This window comes from Netta rufina (genome assembly GCF_964035555.1).
Source record: "Netta rufina genome assembly, chromosome: 17".
Taxonomy (NCBI): Eukaryota; Metazoa; Chordata; class Aves; order Anseriformes; family Anatidae; genus Netta; species Netta rufina.
Window position 1 is genome coordinate 13288016 of NC_140141.1, and position 21289 is coordinate 13309304.

The following is a 21289-nucleotide window of genomic DNA, read 5'->3' on the forward strand; positions in this document are numbered from 1 at the left end:
TGGGTCCCCTCCTGCGCCTGGTGACCTCCCTGCTGCAGCCAAGCCAGGGTGACGTGGGTGCGCGCACGGGGCAGGGGACACTCAGTGGCTTCTTCAGCCACGGTGACGGCGGTGCTGCAGGGCTGGCAGGAGCAGGGACACGGTGGCTGGTGGCAGCAGCGTGGGTCTGGAGCAGTGGTGGTGGGTGGTGGCACCGTGCCACCTGCTGCTGCTGACACCCCATGGGGATGGCAGCGGGGATGTGGTCACCTCCCGGCGATGGCATCGTGGTGCCACCTATGGCATGGCCACCACCGCGTCCCCCCGAGGCAGCGGCACCGCTGTGTCACCCCATGGAGATGTCACTGCGGTGTCACCCCATGGCACTGCCATCGCGGTGTCACCACATGGAGCTGCCACCACCGTGTCACCCCATGGCACTGCCATCGCTGCACCACCCTGTGGCAGTGCTGCTGCCGTGTCACCCCACGGCACTGTCACTGCACTGCCACCCCCTGTCAGTGCCACCCTCTGTCACTGCCACCCCCTGTCAGTGCCACCCCCTGTCAGTGCCACCCCGCTGTCACCCCATGCCGCTGCCCCCGCCACCGCCTTCCCGCGGGCGCGCAGCCGTAGCCCCGCCCCTTTCCTTGGCCACGCCCACTTTCCCGCCACCCGCCTCTAACCCCGCCCCCTGCCCTACCCCACCCACTCTCTGTGACCACGCCCACCAGTGTGACCCCGCCCACGAAGGCGGAGCTCCCCGCTTAGCCCCGCCCCTCGTTGCGCACCGCGTCCCCGGGCCCGTCCCAGCCATGGCGCAGCCCGGAGCCGGCAGCGCGGTGACGGCGGGTGCGGTGCTGCAGCTGGTGCGGCAGAAGGACGAGCTGGAGGCCAGGATCCGGGCGTGCTACGAGCTGCTGCGAGACGTGAGCAGGGCGTGGGGAGCGAGGGGAGACCGGGGGAGATCGGGGGGGGAGCCTGGGGCTCGCTGCCACCGCCCCGTGTCCCCCCCTGACCGCCCGCTGTCCCCCCGCAGAGCGGCGTGGGTCCCGACGAGCCGCTGGTGGACGCCGAGGGCTTCCCCCGGGCTGATATCGACGTGTACCGGGTGCGGGCGGCCCGGCACAGCATCGCCTGTGAGTGGGGTCAGCCCCCCTGATCCCCTATAGTCCCCCATAGCCCCCCCCTGCCCGGCTGGGGTGGCCTCGTGCTGGGCGTTTAACGGGTGTTGAGGTTTTAAAGGGATTTCCAGCTGCCCCCGGGTCCCCCCAAACCCCCTTCATTGCCCGTTCGTGTGCCCTGTGTGTGGCTCTCAGGGCTGTGTGGGGAATGCCCTGCCCCGCTGGGGGTGGGTGGTGGCCGCAGCCGTGCCCCGGGGTGTCCCGGTCATCATCTTGTGCCTGATCCCGGTTTTGGGGTGAAGGTGCTGAGAAACAGCACTCCCATGGGCCTCGCTCCGCGCTCCCGGTGTCGCCCGCAGGCCTGCAGAACGACCACAAGGCGCTGATGAAGCAGGTGGAGGAGGCCCTGCACCAGCTGCACGCCCGCGAGAAGGAGAAGCAGGCCAAGGACCAGGCGGAGGCGCTGGCGGAGGCGCTGAGCCAGAGCCAGAGCCAGGACCAGGGCCTGGCCCAGCCCCAGGCTTTTGCCAGAGTGAACGCGGTGACACCGGAGTCACCGGCGAGCGTCTCGGTAAGTCCGTGGGTCTGACAGCCACGGGGAGGGCTTTGTTCAGACCTCGAGGGGAAACAGAGCAGGTGGCTTGCTCCTTGTTCTCATCACAAGCAGGAATAACCCGTGGGACACCATTTATTACCATCCCATCCCCCATTTTTTTTTATTCTAAGTGTTTACCAAAGGCTCAAACACCTTCTTAACCAGCATAGTTCATCCTGAAAGCTCCTGTGGGGCGAGCTGTGTGGCAGTGCCAGTGTCACTGGGGTGTCCCATGGAGCGACTTGTCCCTGTGCTGAACCAGAATTGTTGTCTCAGCTGTGCCATAGCACCACACAAGGCCTCAGCGATCATTCTAGAATCAGTGTTTCTACTCCCATAAAATAGGGCACGAGAATAGGTATTTATTTGTTTCTAACAACATGAAGATGGTGTAACATAGCTCCATGCCCTAATGGCATTACCTCTCTTCAGAGAACGCAGATGTTCAGCTTCTTTCTCTCTGTCCAGGGGCTTCAGGTCGATGATGAGATCGTGGAGTTTGGCTCCGTCAACGTGCACAACTTCCAGAACCTGCAGAACATCGCCACGGTGGTGCAGCACAGCGAAGGGGTGAGCTTGCTTCTGCTGAAGCAGTTCTCTTGCCTGTCTCTGTTGGCTACCTGTAGCTTGTTCTGTGGAAGTTAGATCTGTGTTGGATTCAGTCTGCACTGTTGTAGCCTTGTTCCCTCACAGCACTGAGCTCATTCCTGCCTGGACAACAGAGCAAAGAGGTGTGTGCCCTTTGCTGTGAGCCTCACCTTGCCTGCTCCACCTCAGGGCACTGCCTGCAGCAGTTTGCTGTGCTGCCATGCCACCCGCACAGCCCTCTGGACTGGCAAGAGAAGCTATCGCAGCCTTCAGATGGTTTTTAGTGGAACTGAGAGATCTCATGGAGCTTTCTGTCCACCGAACGCTCCCTCCTTTCAAATCTAGCTGAAGTGGTGGGAATGAGAACTGCTGAAGTACTTGTAATGTTCTTCTGGTGCTTCAGCAGAAGAACACAAAAAAGGTTTGACCTGGTGATGGGAAGTTGCGAACTCTCTTTCTTTCTTTCCATTTTTTCCCCCCTCCCAGAGACCGCTGAGCGTGACTGTCATCCGCAATGGCAAGAAAGTGCACCTGGGGCTGACTCCGAAGCGCTGGGCTGGGAAGGGCCTCCTGGGGTAGGCTTTTATTTCATTTAACCGGAGTGGGTGAGGCACTCAGCCAGCTCAGAGCAACTTTCCTGCAGCAGGGCCAGCTCTGTGCTTCACTGCGTGTGTGTTGCTGCCTGCCCTGATGTGTTTTGTTGGTGGGGAGGCGGGTTGTGTCAAATGTGAGCTGCAGGGCAGAAGATCTCAGCGGCTAATTCCTCTGACAGGGGGAGCAAATGGAAGAGGGATGTGGTGGACCTGATTTAAACTGTGTCAGTTCTTCCGAGCTTCTTTCAGAACTGAGCCTTTTAACGTTTCCTTCTACGCTCTTCTTTTTCAGCTGCAACATCATTCCCTTGCAAAGATGATCACAAAGATGATCACTGCTTAGAAAACAATAAAGATGAAGCTTGTGCCTGCTTTTTGGACTCTGGCCTGGTTTGAAAAATTCCCGTGTTATCTTCATTTTTGCTGAAATAATGTTTTGGAGGCTGTGATCTAGGTGCCAGACTGGCAGAGTATGAAAAGGATGGAGTGAAGCCTTACCACAGTTCAGAATTGTGCTGATTTATGAGGAGCAGCTTGTAGAGTTGCAGGATGTGGCCTCTCATCTCTTATTTCTTGTATCACTTTGGAGGGAGGCTAGAGAGAAACCCAAGCTTCCCTTGATACCGATTCTGAAGAGCATAAAATGCTCTTGTTTGGTGATAACAGAGCATTCCTTCTCTTTTTCCTTCCCTTAAAATTCCTCAGTGAACATCTTAAAATATACTAAGAAGTCCTGGGGCACTTTCTTGTCTCTCTAGTAATAGATCACAACAGCTGTTGGAAGTTACCAAATACGATGAAAGAATTTTTGGAATGCCTAATTATTTTTAAGTTAATTAAGGAATAGGGGGTTATAATTCTACTTTGTCTTACTTTTTAGTATTTTGTTCAGTTATGACTCTGTAAAAGTTCTCCTAACTTGATTTTTTTTATTATTATTATTATTTGCTCTAGTTGGTTTTAGGGTGTATGAACTCTTCAAGGGGATTTGGGGGTGATTTTTGTTTATAATCTTTTTTCCAGTTGAACTTAATAATACTCTCCCAGAACAATAAAACTGAGTGATGCATCTCTCTGTTTGTGCAGAAGTTGTTATTTTCAGACAGCTGTTGTGGGCCATTTTGGGTAGGTTAAATGAAGATCTGCACGGTCCTAAAAGCAGGATCCCCCGGCCTTCCAGTGCCAAAGCCCAGGCGAATGCTGGTGCTTTGTAAGCAAGTTGTGGGCGAGGGGCTGAGCACCAGGGGGGTCGTGCTGCGGGCAGGGGGTCGGCATCACCTCTCTGTGGCAGCTGGTGGGGACGAGAAGGGGACAAAGAGAGGACATGGAAGGGACAAGGAGGGGATGAGCCACCTCTCCCAGCACTTTCTGGGCTGTCTCTGGCTGCTGCCGTTGCAGCCGTTGCTCGGGGAACAGCGGGCGGCTGCAAACAGAGGCAGCAGCGGGGTGATGGTGAGCAGGGCCCGGGCTGGTGGGGTCCCTCGGGGCCTGGGGAAGACCTGTGGGGCTGTGGCCGTGGCCGTGGGGTGCTGGGGGAAGGATTTGTCCTGGGGTGCTCCTATAAAAGCTCTCCGTGTGCACAGGGCTTTGGTGCTGGCTCAAACCCAGAGGTGAGGCTGGAGCCGAGCCAGCTGCCGAGCACAAGAAGTGCTGCTACGTGCTGGGACGGTGGAAAAATCCCATCTGAGAGCAAATCTCTGTGCATGGCGGGGCAGGCAGGCAGAGAGGGAGCCTGATCCGGGCTGGGCTGTGCTAGGGTTGCTCGTGCTCGGTGGGGGCATTATGGGGTCTGAAAGGGGGCTCTGGGACCCGCTGTGCCCAACTCCAGCTCGCTGTGCGGCCGCACCTGGGAGGCTGTGTAGTTCAGAGCAACTCTAAAATACTGTAGAGCATCTCTCACTTGTCCTAGCCGCGCTTCCCTGGCCTGCAACCTGGTCCTTGCAGGACTGGACTTGGACCAAAAGGGTTTTTTTCTGTAGCTGGTGCCCACCTAGAGCCACGCTGTAGACTCAGAGGCTGCCTGCTCAGCCCTAGTGCCCATGTCCAGCCTGCCTGCTGGAGGTTTCCAGCTGGGGCTTCAGACTGAAAGCTCTTTGAAGGCTTCTCAGAAGGAGGCCGAAGCTGAGGATGGACTCAAGTGATGCTACCTCCAAGATGTCCCAGGATGGATGGACACGTCAGGAAGCAGCCGCGCCACCCCAGCAGGTGAGGGTAGCACCGCAGCTGGATGCAGAGACCCCATCCCCAGTACCAGGGGGGTTTCTCCTGGTTATAATTTACCCCCAACATCCCCTGGGGAGGCAGAGTGGGGCCCCTGTGCTGCAGCATTTCCAGCACTCAGGGCGAGCATCCACTTGATGCAGTCCTGCCCATGGGACCCAAAACGCCCCTACCAGCAGCTGCTGATGACTTAAAGCAGCAAATTTGGGAGTTGAGGTGAGCAGGAGTTTCCGTTCAGCTCTCCCTTTCCCCACTTTTGTTATTAAACAAGGTCTGTGGGGCTGGAGCCTGCTCCCAGAGGCTCTGCCCAGCCATCAATATTTGCTGAGCACCTGAGCTGCCGGCGAGTTACGTGACCCCAGCCTCATCCCTGGGCTGAACGAAACCTTATCTCACCCAACGGGGCTGCCACATCCAACCGGGCCTGTGCCTTGCATGGGAGAAGGAAAAGCTGGGGGCCCTGGGGAAAAGGTGAAAGCTGATTTGGAGCCCCAAAAGAAGATGAAGTGGCATGGAGGAAGCCTCCCAAGGGCTCCTGCCCCGGACCCAAACCTCTCTGCCTTTCCAAGGGCCCCGCAGCTGCTGCCCAGGAGGAGGAAGGAGCACCGGGGGATGCACCACTGGGTCCCCCACAGTCTCCTCTGGGGACAGGGGTCCCAAGAACCCTGTTCAGCACCTGGGACGGGTGGCAGGATGCAGCCACATTGAAGACTGCCCTAGAAGACACCGCCACCGGGACACCATGCTCAGAGGGACCCCCCAAACCCACCCCAGCACAGCCTGACCCCACAGGGGTCATCTCCAGCCCTCACGGGGGTCACGGAAAGCAGGAGCAGCAGCAGAGAAGCTGGGAGGGCGACCAGCACGATGGCTCTGCCAGCCTGCTGTGGGTGGCCCGGCCGGGTCTGCTCTTCCAGGGGGACAAGCAGAGCAGCTGTCACCCCCTCGTGAGTATGAGAGGGCAGGAGAGCATCCGTGGTGCCACCTTGTGCTACCTGCCACTGTGGTGGCCTGCCCAGCTCTCCTGCCCAGCTCTGTCCCATTCCCCCAGGAGCTTTTTGGGGGATTTTTTTTTTTCCTTTGTTTTGTTCCCACTGCTAAGAGCCAGGAGCTGCTCTTCCCGCAGAGCCTGTCCTGGGCGTTGGGCTACAACAGCAGCCTGGCCGTGCACAGCCTGGAGGGCGGGGAGGACCAGGTGCTGCTGTACATCTGCTCCCATACAGCTGTGATTCACGACATCCTTGGAGGCCGGCAGTACCACCTGCAGGTCTGGTACACGGCTCCCTCCTCTCCCCTTATCCTGAGCACCTTCCCTTGTCCCTCGTCCTGGTGCCTGCATGTGGCTGGAGCAGCTGCCTGGGTGCTGCAGGCACGCTGGCTGCTTTGGGGACATCTGTAACCTCAGAGGGGACAGAGGGAGGAAAGCAGAGGACCCCGGGGAGAGAGGATGAGGAGATCCCACAGCCAAGCAGCTGATGAATGCTTGAAACAAGTGGCCAGCTTGGAGCATCCCAGGGCTTCTCTCTTTCCCCAACCAGGGCCACGCGAACACCATCTCTTGCCTGTGTGTGAGCGAGGACCGGCGCTGGGTTGCCACTGCTGATGGAGGCCCAGACCCTCTGGTCATCGTGTGGGACACCTTCTCGGGGTGAGCTGCTGGGAGCCTCCTCCGTACAAACCCCATGTGTCTGTGGGACATGGAGGGACCGTGGGGGCGAGCCCTTTGCTTGGGAGGAAGGCCTGGGGAGGATGCTCAGCACCAGCACCAGCTGCTCCAAATCCCACACCAGCACCCTGCCTGCAGACTCCCTCCCTTCCCCAAATTTAGGTTTTTCTCCACAGGATACCCGTGCGCACCATCTTTGACAGCCACCCCGGTGGCGGGGTCGCCGCTGTCGCCATCTCCAGGGACGCGAGGTATCTGGTGACCATCAGTGCTGGCAGGGCGCAGGTGAGGGAAACATTGCCTCCTTTGGGGCTTTGTGTGATGGGTGCCTGGGAGGCTCTTCTTGTGGGTGGGGGGCAGAGAGCGGGTCTGCGTGGGTTTTGCTGGATTTCATTAAACTGAACACGGTAGAACTGAGAAAGCAGGTCTGAATATGGGATAAAAGCTCCTGATGTGCTTTCACTGAAGCAATTCCTAGCAGTGCTTACTGAAATTGAGCTGTCAGGCTATGCTATGTTTATCCTGCTCCAGTCTTTTATATCCTCCCCATCCTCTGAAGCTGGAGGATGGGGCCTGCCTGGAGCTCTCAGGAAGCCACAAACGTCTCCTGGTTTCCCCCTTGTGACAGAAAGTTTGTGTCTGGAGGTGGACGTCTCCCACCGAGAGCCCTGTGTGCAGCATAGAGCTGAGGCCTGAATTTGGGCTCCAGGTGAGTGTTGCATGGACCTAGGACTGTGCTCAGTGTGCCTGGATAAATGCAGAAGTTTTGCATGAAAGAATAAAGCAAAGAACATCACTCAGCTTGGCATTAATGCAGCTCTCACCTTTTAATTTCAGGATTTTGTTGTTTTTAACCCCCAAAATCCCTATGAGTTTGTCAGCAACAGCAAAACCCAGGTGATATTTTACCTGTGGGTGAGTAGGACCGTGGGGAGTTCTCCTCCTAGCACCCAACGTGCTACCAGGGGGCATGGAGGTGGCATGGGGCCAGGTGCCTGCACCAGGCCGGTCCCACCCATGTTTCCCATGTGTGTTTGTGTGCCCTGTGCTGATCATCAGCTTTTGGGAGAGGAGCAGGCGGAGGGGAAGGTGGTTTTGCATGCTCTGAGGGGTCTTGGAGCCTTCTTGGCCCTCGAGCCCAGCTCTGGTCCCCAGCTGAGGGTCAGGAAGGGACACACAGCTGCTGCAGGGTGACGTTATGGGGTGGTTCTCCTCAAAGGGACTCACATTCTGCTCTCCCCACAGAGTGATGCCGGCCTGCAGTACAGCACTCCACCTTTGACCAAGCAGGTGAGCGTGTGGGGAAGGCCGCACGTCCCCTGTTCACCTTCCTGCTGGTGGCACCTTCATCCTGTCCCTCTGCAAAACCAGTGGCCACGTCCCCAGCCTGTCCCCCTCGGTCTCCTGGGGGGGGACAAGCAGGGACAAGCATCATCTCCTGAGGCTCGCTCCTGCAAGGAGAGCTGCCTGCAGTAGTCCCAGCTCGGGACAGGCAGGGACGAAAGAGCCCAGGACTAACTTGTGGCCCTGCCGCTCTCTCTGCAGACCTTCAACAGCGTGGTGGGACACTTCAGCCAGTCGGCTTTCCACTTTAACAACATGCAGGCTCTAACGGGCACCTCAGCCGGGAAGCTGGTGGTGTGGGACATGGCCCGTGCCCTCTCCCTGTCCGAGGAGGTGCAGGTCCGGCCACACAGCACGAAGGCCACCAAACTGGTGCCAATGCAGAGGAGCAGCATCACGGTGCTGATGGTGCTGGAGAGGTAAGGAGCTGGCACTGTTCGTAGCTGTGGGTATAGTGCTTGGGCACCTCGGCCCAGAAATGGCAGAGGTAACGGTGGGGAGCTACTGGGAGTGCTGCAGTTTTGCACTTGGCCGTGTCACGGTCACGGAGGACACAGCCACATCTCGCTCAGCCTCCGGGCCTCTGCCGGCAGAGGGAGCAGGCAGCCTCCGAGCAGCCCTGGGGACAGCACTGGGGACATGGCAGGGTCACAGCAGAGCCTTTCAGCTGCTGCCCTCGTCTGTGAGGGGCTCTTCTCACGCACTTGAGCGGAGAAAAGGCAGAAGGGAAGAGATTTGTTTCTACCCAGTAAATACTTGGCTATTCTCCATCAGCATGCTGCTCAGACGCTTTCCACGGGACTCATCCCACACAGCTCAGGGACAGGCGCTGCGTGTCCCCACGGCCACCTCGTGTCCCTGCCCCGTGGGTTGCACCAGTGGAGCAGAGGGCAGGCCAGACCTGCTCATGGTGCCTCTCGAGCCCTAACGCAGAGCTTTCCCTTCCCTCCAGCTGCATAGTGACAGGGGATGTGAAAGGCCGGGTGAAATTCTACAACGGGCGGCTGCAGCTCCTGGCCTGCTACAGCCATAGCGGCGTGGGGCCCATTTGCTCCATCTCCTTCTCCAAACCCCCTCCTGAGCCTCCTGATGCCGCCTCAGCCTGCTCCAGCGCCGGCAGCCAGCCCTTCACCACTGGGTGAGCCTCCCCCCATAAACCCAGCTTTCTGCATCTGCCCTGTGGGCACTTCCCAGTGCCCGTCACAAACTGGTGGCCCCAGCACATCTCAGATCACGAGCAGGGTGTGATGCCTAGGCACAGGATGGAGAATTGTTGGTTAATGCCAGCATGGGGACATCCAGCTGGGCAGGGAGCCGCACAGCTCCTCTGTCACGTAGCTGGCATGCCAGGCAGGGCTAATGCCGAGCCCACAGCTCCCGCTGAGCCCCTTAATCCTCCCCCCTTAAATCCCTCCCTGGTGGCTATTTCCAGTCAGATTTTACCACCGCTGGGCGAGATAATCCGGGTGGTGCAGCGCTGGGCTGCACGGCGTGGCTCAGTGCCTTGGAGCAGCCCCAGTGGGGACGTGGCGATGCCCGAGGGGCTGTAGGAAGTCTGTGGGACTGATGATGCTGTTCTGGGGCTGCAAACCATATGGCCACTGCTCCTGCTGAGACTCTCCTGGCAGTGTCTGTCCATCACTGCATGTGTTTTCCAAAGAGCCACGTGGAACAGGTTTGTCTCCAACCTGGAGCAGTGCCCCGGGAAGCGTCGTGTTTTCCCAAGTTGTTCCATGTTGCCTTGCACCTCTTCCTGGCAGCTCCTGCCACTTGTGGCTGCTGTGGGGAGCACCAAAGGCAGAAAACCAAAGGGGAAGCTGAAGGACTGCTGTTGCCTGGCTGCCTCTGCAGGAGACCCAGCATCCTCTGGAGGCCAGTTCAGAGGAGCAGAAACCAGTGGTGGCCATGGGCCAGCTGGAAATGTTGGCTGAGGCCACATGTGTCCAGCAGGGCCGGGCTCCTCTGCCTCAGCCCTACACAGTCCTCTCCTGACCCTCGTGTGGGACCCAGCCTCTCAGTCCTCAGGCCTGTTTGACTGATTACTCAGATGCCTTCTTTACCCATCACCATTTAGGCAGTGGGACCGTCCTCGCTGCGCTGCAGCTGGCGCGGCCGAGTCGACGAACAGGCGGCTGCTCTGTCTGCATGCTGGGTCTCGAGCTGTCCTCTGCCCCGTCTGCAGCAGCAAGGCCAACTTGCAGCCACTGACAGTGGTGGTGTGGGGACAAGTGAAAGGACTATTCAGAGAACCCTCAATTGCTCGTTTGTCCATCTCACACACCAGTGACTTGCAAACGGCAAAAGCTACCCAGATGGCGTCTGTCTTCTGACTTGCCTACCCAAGTAGAAAAGGGAACTGGTTCCAGTGCTGTCCTGTGGACATTCCCCAGGGTGCAGACACAGGGTGCCACCTGCCTTCCAGGTCAACAAGTGTCTGCATACTGTGTATCGCAAAACATAAGCGATCGTCCTGCTAAGTTGACAAAAAAAGACTGTGTAATATCGCTCAGAGGGACACGAGCCAGCTAGTCTGATTCATCAAATTTTGTTTCTCTCACTAAACAGGAACTTTATCCTTTCAACCTCTGATGCAACAGTGCTCCATGTTGCAACAGACGGGACAAACTTTGAAAAAGTCATGGAAGAGGCCAAGAAGGCAACGACTGCCATCGCCTGTCACCCCCGGCAGGCACTGCTTGCCGTGGGCAGTCACTGCGGGCTGCTCAAAGTGTGGGACTACCAGCAGCCCCAGTACCTCGTTAGCAGGATATTCACTGAGGCTGGCATCCAGTGCTTGTCCTATGACCCCGAAGGTATCCTGGTCTCCATGTGCCAAGCACGGAGCTTCCCAAAAGAGGGATTGTGGTGGAATTGTTTTCTGGTGGGCTTTGCAGGTTGCTTTCTGGCCGCTGGTTTCACTGATGGAAGTGTGTACATCCTCGATGCCATTTCTCTTCAGTCCTGCTGTGAAGCCTTCAGGTTCTCGCGGGGCGCCGTGACTCACATCAGCTTCTCTCACGACGCTGAGTACCTCGCAACTGCTGTAAGCCTGCTCAGTCCTCTCCAGCTGCCCCATATGGAGCTGTCTGCCCCAGTGCTTCCTCAGCGCAATGACCCTCACCCTCTGGGGGTCTGCAGAGCTGGCAGGGCTGTCATAAGCCCTGAGGGGACACGTGTGGCCGCCCACTGCTAGCCAGGGGATGTGCCCAGGGGACTGTGGCATGTTGACCTTCATGCTCTCGTTCCAGGATGAGAAATACGCGGTGACTGTTTACAAAAGAGTCCTGCAAAATGGGCAGAGATGCTGGGAACACCTGGCAGGGCTCCACTCCCACTACAAACCCATCCGGAGCATCCTGTTTGGGGTTCAGCTGGACAGCGATGAGCCCCGGCTCCTGAGCCTCGGGGAGGACCGGCAGCTGGTATGTTGATGCGAGAGCCTGAAGGGCAGCAGGGCGTCGTGGTTGAAGTCCTGTCTGGACAAGAGAGGGAGACTCAGCCCGTGGTTCTGCAGCTCTGTGTCTCTCCCCACTGGCTGTTTGTCAGCCTGGCCTCGGGGCAGATCTGCCCAGGGTTTGGGGATGAGCCTCTGCTCTGCCGGCTGCTCGCCCTGGCTGCTGCAACAGCCGCTAGATCCGGTTAATCTGCCACGTCCAGGATGCTGGCAGATCGCCGTGCTTCCTTGTCTTCCCTCCAGGTGGAATATGACCTGAGCAGCAGCAGCAAGGACCAGCTGGTGATCTCGCACAGGGACAGGGTAGAGCAGGTTGCCGTGCCCCTGTGCTTGGCCTGGTACCCCCAGTTCGGCACCGAGTCCTTCATCCTCACGGCCAACAGCTGCTACAAAATGAAGCTCTACAACACGACGACCAAAATGTGCAGGTAGAGGGAAGATTCAGTCCCAAGCCCCCTCACCTTCTGCCTGGGAGCCCTATCCTGAGTCTCAGTTCTCCTCTGCCCTGCTCCCACCTGAGCCCCCACCTTGAGCTCCCACCTGCCCTCTCCCCACCTTGAGATGCATCGCCTGGGCATCAGCTGAGGAGATAGGAGCCCATAGGATCAGCACAGCCCAGGGACTGATCCCTGAGCACTAAATTCCTCTCTTAGCCCGGTGTGGTCCCTTCTGGACAGGGATCTGGTGCTATCCTGCGTGCTCCCCTTATCCACCCATCCTCATGCATCACAGCCTTTCAGAGGGAGAAAATGTTTTTGTGAGCCCTAGAGTGGGTGACAACGTTGTCTGCTTTTAGGAAGACCCTTCTGGGACCAACCTATGGCTCCCCGCTGGAGAAGATACAAATCCTCCCAACAAGGAGCACTACAGACCCCCAGAAATGCTATCTGGCCTACATTACAAAGGACAAGGTACAGAGCCTCTTACAGGGCATATTTTGGAGCACTGCTGGCTTAGACATGGGGGTCAAGGGAACCTTCCCTCATAGGGCCAGGAGAAGTGAACTACAGCACAGTGGAGACACTTTAAAAGTCCTAGTTTTGGGCAAGGGCTTGTGTAGAAGGTGACAGTCACTGGGGGAATGTCACTGCAGAGCAAACCATGCACCGCCTGCTCCGGCTTTCTCACGGGAGTCCCAGCCCTCACCTCCTCCTCTCCCCTTACAGGTGGGCCTGCAGATTTTGCCTGTGGATGGCAACCCCCACAAGTCCTCAGCTTTCATTTGCCACCCAGACGGCGTCTCGGACCTGGCCTGCTCCTACGACGGGCGCTACGTCTTTACGGCGGGGGGGAACGACCGCACTGTTCTGAAATGGGAGGTGAACCTGAAGTGAGTACTGCGGGAAGGAGAAGGGAGTCTTGTTGTGGCTTTCCACAGCTGCTTGGCCAGCACAGCTGAAGCAAATATTTCCCAGCGTTTATACTGAGAATGGGGCTTTTGTCCTGGAAGGTCTCTGTTGGTGTCCGGGGCAGCTAAAGCCAGGTCTCCCAGCTATTTCTTTTCCCTCTCTTTGCATCGTCTCTTCTGCCTGGGAAATAACATCCAAATGCCAAGAAATTGAGGGATTTCTGGTCCTTGTGAGAGTCAGACCACTGGGATAGGGATTATCTGGTTAGGGGATCAGGAGGAGTGTACGGGGCCACGGCTGATACAAAAAAGTCTGTTCTCCAAATGGGATAGGCCAGCATTTGCGAGGAAATCCCCACTGCATTTGAAGGCTGGATTTAGGACAAGCCACCGTAATCCCATAAAGCTCTGCTTACACGAGCAAATGGGCTGCAGTAAACGGGATGGCTGAAGGAGCCAAGGCTGCTTTGCTCCTGAGGCATCCCGGGCTCTGGCCCAGCGTGCCAGCAGCGAGCTTCTCTGCCAGGTTTCCTCTGCCCTTGCCAGGGTGTGTGGCCCTTCATGGCCTGCCAGGCGGGCTCCTGACCCAAGGGATGTGTGCTCCTGGAGGTCCCATGAGGCAGGATCTGGATACCATTGCTCGGCACGCCAAGGACTGAAGCTCACTGAAATGTGGGCACTGGCAGAGGGCTCGCTGCAAGCACACGGTGAATGTGCATACATCGGAAGGAAGCAGCAGCTGGGAGAGCAGTGTGGCCTCTTATTTTTGGGGTGTGCTGCCCCTATGAAACACCCTTTATCTTCTTAGGAGGCAGATTTTGTGGCTAAGCATGCAGTGGTCCCATGTAAACGGCTCCTGCAGGTACTGCCTGCACAGCACAGAGCCAGGAGGGTGCTGAGCTCGCTCACCTCCGTGCGCCAGAACAATGAAACCTGGATGGGAAAGCAATGGGCTTATTTATTTTCTTTTCCACTTTGTGTGGCTTAAGCAGTCGGGGGTCAGAATAAGCGACATTTTAAGGAAGGCAATAGAATATAAATGATCCTTCTTTATAATGGTTGGCCGGAGTCCAGGCAACATTGAATTTCTGTGTAATTTGTTTTTGGAGCGGAGCTCTTGATGAGCTAATTATCATTTTATTGCTGCTCCTGGCATCTTGTGCATCTCCACTGTGTTTAATACCCAAATAACTTAATTATGAAAAAAAAAAAAGCACCGAGCTTGCAAAAACCATGTGGAAGCAGCGCAACGGAGGTGTGCATCGAAGCTGCAGCCCTGCTGCGGGCACGGGGTGTTGTGTGGCAACACTGTGGCGAGATGGTGCTGCCAGGCTCCCTTCCCTTCTCCATCTGCACAAACCGAGGAGATTCTTCTTGCTAAAGCTGCCTGGGAATGGGAACGGAGAGGTGCTGTGTCCGTTTAACGTGGGCTGCACCTGTGGCACCGCCGCTTGTGCTCGCAGCGTAAGGGATTGCGCCGAGCTGTCGGTGAGGAACGTGTTGGAGCGAGGGACGGGGAGCTGGCTTTGTGTGGTTTCTTGCACACACCGAGTCCCGGCGCTCCGCACGTTCAAAATGCTGATCTAGCTAATTCGTCTCCCTCGATGTCTCTATAAGGAAGCAGGAAAGCTAAATGCCAGACACCCAGCTCGAGTCCATGGAAAAGCTGCTGGCTCCCAGCCCCGCGCTCGTTCCCCCAAACAAGAGGGCCATTCAGGAATAATTAATTCCCACACTGTGCTATTGTATGTAAAACCTGGGTATGAAACATGCCGTAGAAGAGCAGGCTGATGATAAAATCACACACGGTTCAAGGCAATGCTTCTCCTTCCTGCATTCTGAGGCCGGGGGATTTTATTTATTTATCGAAAGTGTCTCTGAACAATGGCTAGAAAGGGAAATGAGAAATCTCCCCCTGCACGAACCCTTCCTGCACCTTCTTTTCTCTGCCCGTGCCAGTGCCTTGGAGGCTGCAGCGTCCCTGGGTGGGGAGGACCTGGTCCCGTTCTACAGCCTGCTGGAGGGCGGCCGAGAAGGCGAATTCTTCAGGGTAATTGTGCTCACCGTGACCGCTGCGCGGCAACATCTGGTTGGAGTTTAAGATTCATTTATACAGGCCTGACATTTCTTTAGTTTTTTTGTCCAGATCGCCTTTAACAGCGGTCTCATTGATACGCCTGTTAGTGAACCTTAAAAGAAGCCTTATCTCCCTCGCCTGTTGGTGGCTGAACTTTACAGTGTCTCGTTTGAATCCCTCGCAGGAGCTGGAAGACTATTTCTACTATGTGCAGCTGCGCACCCAAGGCATCGACGCGCTGGAGACCAGACAGGTGTCAACGCATATTCCCTTGGAGGAAATTCCTTCTGTAATGAGAGCAATGGGATTTTATCCATCAGAGGAAGAGGTTTGTCAGATGTTTTTATTATTATTAAAAAAAAAAAGAGCAAGAATGATTGCGTTTACTGAGCAGCCCGAGGGCCAGATTCAGACCTTTGCCATGCTGGATGGCTCACAGGGTATATCTGCTGGCTTAAATGTATTTAGCCTGGTCTGCATCAGTACTGTAGTGATCAGAATTTGGCAGCAAACTTATAAAACAGCAATGGCTGTAGAGAGCTGGGTTTCAGAGGATGAACTGAGAAAGCTGAGGAATGACGTTGTGGACAAGCTGGCCATTGTCCTGGGCAACCTGCTTGTGGGGGGAGGTTGGACCAGATGACCTCCAGAGTCCCAACTTCAGCTGTCCTCTGCTTCTGTATTTCTGTGAGTCTTCCTTTGGCTCCCAAGGCACAAGTCTCCAGCTTTCCACAGTCCATAGGCTAAAGTACCTTGTGTGCAGGCAACGTTGGGCTTTGGTCTTCCTGTGCCTTCCAGGAGAGTCTGAACTTCTGTGCTTCTTGGTGCTGGGTGAGCCCGATCTAGGAGGAGACAGCCAAAGCGTGCTCCACGCACTACTGGTGCGGGTGGGAGTGCCCAGCTCCGTGCTTTTGGGATGCTGACAGAGCCTCTTTTTCTTGTTCTGTCTCGGGCTGATGAAAGAACGGTTTTAGATGGAGCCAGCAGCTTTTATTCCCACGGAACGTAAAGCTCTTTCATAACTGATAAACTCTGCAGAAGCTCTCTCTGAGCTTGCCTTTGAGGTTGCAGCAGAGGAGCTTCCTATCAAACATTTCTTAAGAGCTTTTTAGCTTCAAATTTTACGGCAGGCAAAGACAAGTGATTTAATAAGGGTGCTGCTGCTTCTCCCTTTGTAGCTTTTTCTACGAGGCCGATTGCATTGTGTACAGACCTCATTTGTAACCTGGCAAAAGGGCAATTAAAACGCATCCAAAAAAAACAATAATTACAGAACCTGATGCAAGGAGATTTAAATAACAACCTCCTAGCACCAGATACAGCCCTTCAGCGCAGGAGGGGTTCTCCCAAGGGAAGCAGCAAGTCGCTGCGCTCCCTTCGGCTTTCCGCGGGGGAGGCTGCCTGTGTCTCTGCTGACTGTGCCGGACCCCCTGGTGCTGCAGGTCGGTGCCACCCCATCTGCCTGGCCGTGTCCCTGCCAGGGAGCCCGCAGCAGGCTTGCTTTGGAGCCCTGGCACCCCCAGAATGTTCCTCCAAGCTGGGACTGCTTTGTCCTTGTGTCAGGCTGCAGTGTTATTCCCCGGTGCTTTGTTAGAGCTTCTCCTTGGCTCATTGCATTTTTGCCTCTCGGGGACAGAGAGAACGTATTCCTCTGAGAAATGTCTCTGGAAGAATAACCGTTAACCCCCCCCCCTCTAAATGAAAATCATAACAGCGTTTCAGGCGTGGAAAGAGGTGCAAAGCTGCTGGGAAAGCAGGCAACCTACAGTCTGCTTCTCAAAGCAGGCAGGACAGTATTAAAATGCAGAAAGTCCATCTCTCTCCGGAGTATTTTAATAAAGGAAAAGCAGGAGGGAGAAAGAACAGCTTGGGCTGAGTAGCGAGGCTTTGGGGAATTGGTGTTTTTGTCTGTAGTTCAGTGGGGCTGATAAAAAACCTAATCCCAGATCAGCCAGAGCTGAGTCAAATTGACTGCTCTCGCCTGGCACGGCATTCACTACGGGGAAAACATAAGGCGAAGATTTCCCCCTTCCCTGGGCTTCATTCAGTGGAAAAACTTGTGACACGAGGACAAAGGCTGAACGCAGCGTCCTCCCCGGGGAGGTCTTGCATCAGCTTCCCTCCCTGGGGGGCCGCACGCACGGTGCGTGCCGGCACGGGGACTGCTCTCGGTGCTTTTTCACCGCTCGCGTCTGTGCGAGGGGCTGCCCTTCGGGGCATGAGGACACGAGGGCAGGGAGCAGGAGCTGCCCGTTGGACCCATCGGCACGCTGCCAGCTGGGCTGATGCATGGCACCAGACCTCAGGAAAACCACGGGCACCCAGCACGGCCGGTGCGTGGCATGAGCAAGTTTCAGATTTGTCCCGTGCCATGACAGAGCCGTGCCAGACGCCTGTTGCGGCGGGTGGAGGATAATAGGAGATGACTGCTGGTGCCTGCTGGGGTGTGTAGGTCCCTTGTGCAGCCTGGTTGTGTCAGGAGTTGCGTGCACGTATTTTTGTAGCGGGCTGGTGTATTTACTGCTCTGCGGGTTGCCTGCCCGCTGTCCCCAGAGTGCAGACACAGCTGCAGCAAGGGTACTGGGGACAGCTGCGAAGTCATGGGGAGCCCTCGCCTTGCAGCCCCTGGGGATGGTTTCTTCCCCTTCTCGCAGCAGTAATATGCAGCTTCCTGGGCAACACGCTTATCTGAGAGGGACAGATATGCCAGAGTGCTGCAGGATTCACACTGTTAGCATTAACGTAATTTGGAACAGAAACAGCTCACTTCTACTTGTGTAAATCTAGAGCAACTACACTGGCACCACTGAGAGCTACCACACCAGCAAACAGAGGAAATCCAAAATGATTATGCATCTGTTACCCCCATTTTTAGCTGATATTCTTGTAACAATGAGCCCGTGACCATAGCTGTGTCCATCCTCGGCTGCTGAGCACTAGTGCACTGCTGGGATCTGCCGTGACACCTGCGGCACCATTTGGGGGATCAGAAGCCGTCCTGATGCTCTCCAGAAATCTAATGTCTAACACTCTGCCTTGCCTTCATCTGTAGATCGAAGAAATGATAAATGAAGTAAAATTCAGCGAGTATGTGGACACCGGAGAACAAGTGACAAAAATCAATTTAGGGGATTTTATCAAACTTTATATAAATCATCGGCCTGCGTTTGGCTTGTCAATGAAAGCCATACGGCGAGCGTTTCAGGTTCTTGGTTATGACAATGAGAACGGAGACAAAGTTATTGACAGAGGAGACTTACTGTTGCTGCTTCAGTGCAGAGGTGAGTTATTTTTCTAATATTAGTTTTATGCTCGCTAGTTCTGTCTTCAATTTCAGAATGTATTCACTGCAGCAAAAAATTAATCTGGAACTATAGCTTGGTAACCAGGGCAGGCGTGGGGAGCCACCTGCCTTAGGATTTTAAACTGAATAATCACGTCTGTTGTCTCAGCTGCACTTCTTTTGCTGCTCTAGAAATTTCTGATGGTCTGAAGGATCTTTTCTGTCAAACGATGAGTATGGGTCTTGGCAAATCGTATCCTTCCTCCCGTGTACCCTTATTACCATTCCCCACACAGTCTCCAGAAAGGTTGTAAACAGCGGGAAAAGAGGGTGACAAGAGAGGAAGGATGAAATTGGTCAGAGTCTTGGACTGAAGCTGAAAAGATGGCATGGTTTCGTTCAGCTGAATCAGAGGAAACACTGTAAAGGCATGTATAAATGTACTTATGGCCAACGCTAGAGTGGTAAATTACATGCTGCTATTGTCTTGCTCCTGCTGTCAAAACAGGGAGCTTTTAGTGCAGCTAAGCACTAAAACAGGTAGAGGGAAATGCTGTTTTACTTAGCACAGCACCCAGTAAAACTCCTGGCCACAATGAGGATTCAAGCAATGTGAGAAAGGTTAGTTATGTATATGGATGGTGTGAACATCCATAAATAGATAATTAGATAGGATAGAACAGTTTCATAACAAATCTATAACCTTATGCTTCAGGGTACAAGCCAGCCACGAGCTGGGAACAAGCACTATGTTCACTTTATCCCAGGATATTAGGATAAAACTTTCCTGCACCATCCTCTTCCTCCTCTGTGCAGAAATGGCTACAGCCCTGGGCACAGGGCTACCTGGTCTGTGGTCTGTCCTGGGCCGGGGATTCAGTGGGAACAGCAGTTCAGGCTCCTGCAAGTGCAACATAGCCTTAAGAGCCGTTTGCATCAGACCTTCTCCCTTTGATAGGCATTTTTGCCCCAAATGCTTGCAAGACAGGGGAACTGTTTTCCTTGGGATCAACATTTTCTTGTGTTGGGATCATGTGCTTTGATTGGTGATGAGATCTGTGTCTCAGAGAAGCCAAGTCCCTTTCCAAACTACCCTTTTTTGTTTGTACATTGTTCATGTTTGAGTTGTCTTCTGTTTTTTTTTGTGCTAACAACACCATAACCCAAGAGGCTGGTTTTACTTCATCACATACAGGAGAGCATATGACAGAGGACGAGCTGGCGCAGTGTCTGACTGCCCTGCTGGGCAGGCATTCAGCGGGAGGAAGATTTGACCTGGACACGTGCGATCCCTCAGGTACGGGATTAACATTCTGTGCTGCACAGAGGCAGGATTGCTTCACTTCCCAAACAGAGTAATTTAAATTGCAAGCCCATTACCCTGTTAGGCCAAGAGCTGTCAAAAACACTGAGATGGGATTGCAAGAATAGTCAGAGAGCTGTAGATTGTCCTTCATCCATGCAACAGTTACATCGCTGTCTCTGAAAATAAATGAACAATGAAATGTAACTGAGACCTGACAGGATTGCATTGCTCTTTGTCTGCTGGCTTGGAACCAAAATTGGAAACACAGAGTGGAAGGTTTACACGCCAAAGTCCACAGGCAAAAAGGAATCCTGCACTATGCAAATTACAGTGTTGACTTCACCCAGGCAGCAATGCCCACAGTAACAGAACTCTTGATAAAAACCACATTCGTATGCAGTTAATGTCCTATCCTACCCCGGTCTAGAGCAGTGAATCAGAGAGCTGATTTCACCCATGTCGCTCTGCCCATTGCCACTGGGACCACTGATGAGCACCATGCTTTGTGCAGCTAATGTCCCAGTCCCCACCAGTCCGGAGCAGCGCCTGGTGAGCTGGCAGCAGCTGTGTGCTGTGCAGGAACCACACAGCACTGCACACCGACAGCAGTCCCTGGGTGCCCGAGGATCCTAGAATCATGTCAAACCGATGGAGTGTAAAAATTGTCTGCTCCCTTGGCTCTTTTGTGGTCTGTATGTACTGCAAGGTGATTCAGCCTCACACATTTGGCAGTTTTTCCCCAATAAGAATGTATAAAGTGTTAAGCTAGTAAGCCAATACTTTATGATTACTCCATACATCGTTAAAAGCATTCCATCTGCTCACTGCGACTTACAAGTATTACTGTTCTGGAATGCCCTTTTTACATTGCTTTTGTGTGTTTTGTGTTGTTGTTACTGCTCTCCAGGTGCAGCAGCTTTGACTGAAGAAGAAATTCCAGAGGAAATCACAGCAAAGAGGTTCACTGCTGACATTCTTGGCTTACCTATTGCCGAGCCAGAGAAAAGAACAGTAAAAATCAATGAACAGTTGATCTGTGAAGGCTCAGAATTGTAGCTGCCACAATTCTCTACTTGTTCCCACTTTCCAACATCCTCTCCTCAAGTATCTGTGAAATTTATATTCTATGTTTATTAAAAACTAAAGGTCACAAACTAAAGCCTGTAAAGAGTGACACCGTGGTTGCTGCACTGTCTTTTTGCACAGATCACCCCTATCCTTGGCTAGAGCCTTCCTAGAACTTATTTCAGGGTGGGTTTTTGCCAGATGCTGTCTGTTTCCATTATGTTAAGAGGGTATTTATTTGTAAAATAAACAGGCAGCAAAATAGCAATATAAAAGTATTGTATCGATTATATACGTTGATAAATGTCCTGTACGAAATGCTTGGAGAGCTTAGACTGTGTTTGTAATTACACAAACAAAACCACCAGACTTTGGTGATGCAAGGAACGCTGTGATATACACTGAAACCGGGTTTCCCTTTTGGCCTTTGAAACTTTGGTTTCCTTTCTGAAAGTAGTAGCTCCGATGAGAAGTGCAATACCGATGGGACAGCATCTTACGGTGTTTGTGTAAACAGCATAATGAGCCTGATACAAGTTGCTGTGGGAAGATCAGTGAAGTGCTGTTGAACACGCTTCCTTCTTTACATCATCCTCAGCATCAATTTGAATAATAATGTAGGGCCTCGAGAAGCGTTCCTCTCACTG

At 54.4% G+C, this 21289-nt stretch overlaps 2 protein-coding genes across 2 annotated transcripts; both read left to right on the top strand.

Moving 5' to 3' along the window:
* Positions 1–727: 727 nt before the first annotated feature.
* On the top strand, positions 728–3952 carry PSMD9 (proteasome 26S subunit, non-ATPase 9). Its single transcript, XM_084297084.1, has 6 exons — positions 728–908; positions 1019–1118; positions 1463–1674; positions 2167–2268; positions 2773–2861; positions 3172–3952. Exons 1-6 carry the CDS (start codon positions 795–797, stop codon positions 3197–3199), a joined length of 645 nt encoding a protein of 214 aa, XP_084153210.1. The 5' UTR covers positions 728–794; the 3' UTR covers positions 3200–3952.
* A 1054-nt stretch (positions 3953–5006) lies between these two features.
* On the top strand, positions 5007–20633 carry CFAP251 (cilia and flagella associated protein 251; the record flags this gene model as incomplete). Its single annotated transcript, XM_084297453.1, has 21 exons — positions 5007–5084; positions 5669–6046; positions 6226–6366; positions 6638–6747; positions 6942–7050; positions 7394–7474; positions 7603–7680; positions 8011–8055; positions 8311–8528; positions 9062–9247; positions 10675–10922; positions 11004–11152; positions 11358–11531; positions 11807–11991; positions 12360–12474; positions 12730–12893; positions 14871–14961; positions 15173–15316; positions 18041–18269; positions 19467–19568; positions 20485–20633. The coding sequence occupies 21 exons, from the start codon at positions 5007–5009 to the stop codon at positions 20631–20633; spliced, it is 3174 nt and encodes a 1057-aa protein (XP_084153579.1).
* Positions 20634–21289: the final 656 nt, after the last annotated feature.

What these genes read in the sequence shown, in the direction of transcription:
- PSMD9 (XM_084297084.1), top strand. Translation starts at nt 795, where the DNA reads ATGGCGCAGCCCGGAGCCGGCAGCGCGGTGACGGCGGGTGCGGTGCTG. An exon ending in GGCCCGGCACAGCATCGCCT is followed by an intron (nt 1,119 to 1,462) that starts GTGAGTGGGGTC and finishes TGTCGCCCGCAG; the next exon opens with GCCTGCAGAACGACCACAAG. An exon ending in TGGTGCAGCACAGCGAAGGG is followed by an intron (nt 2,269 to 2,772) that starts GTGAGCTTGCTT and finishes CCCCCCTCCCAG; the next exon opens with AGACCGCTGAGCGTGACTGT.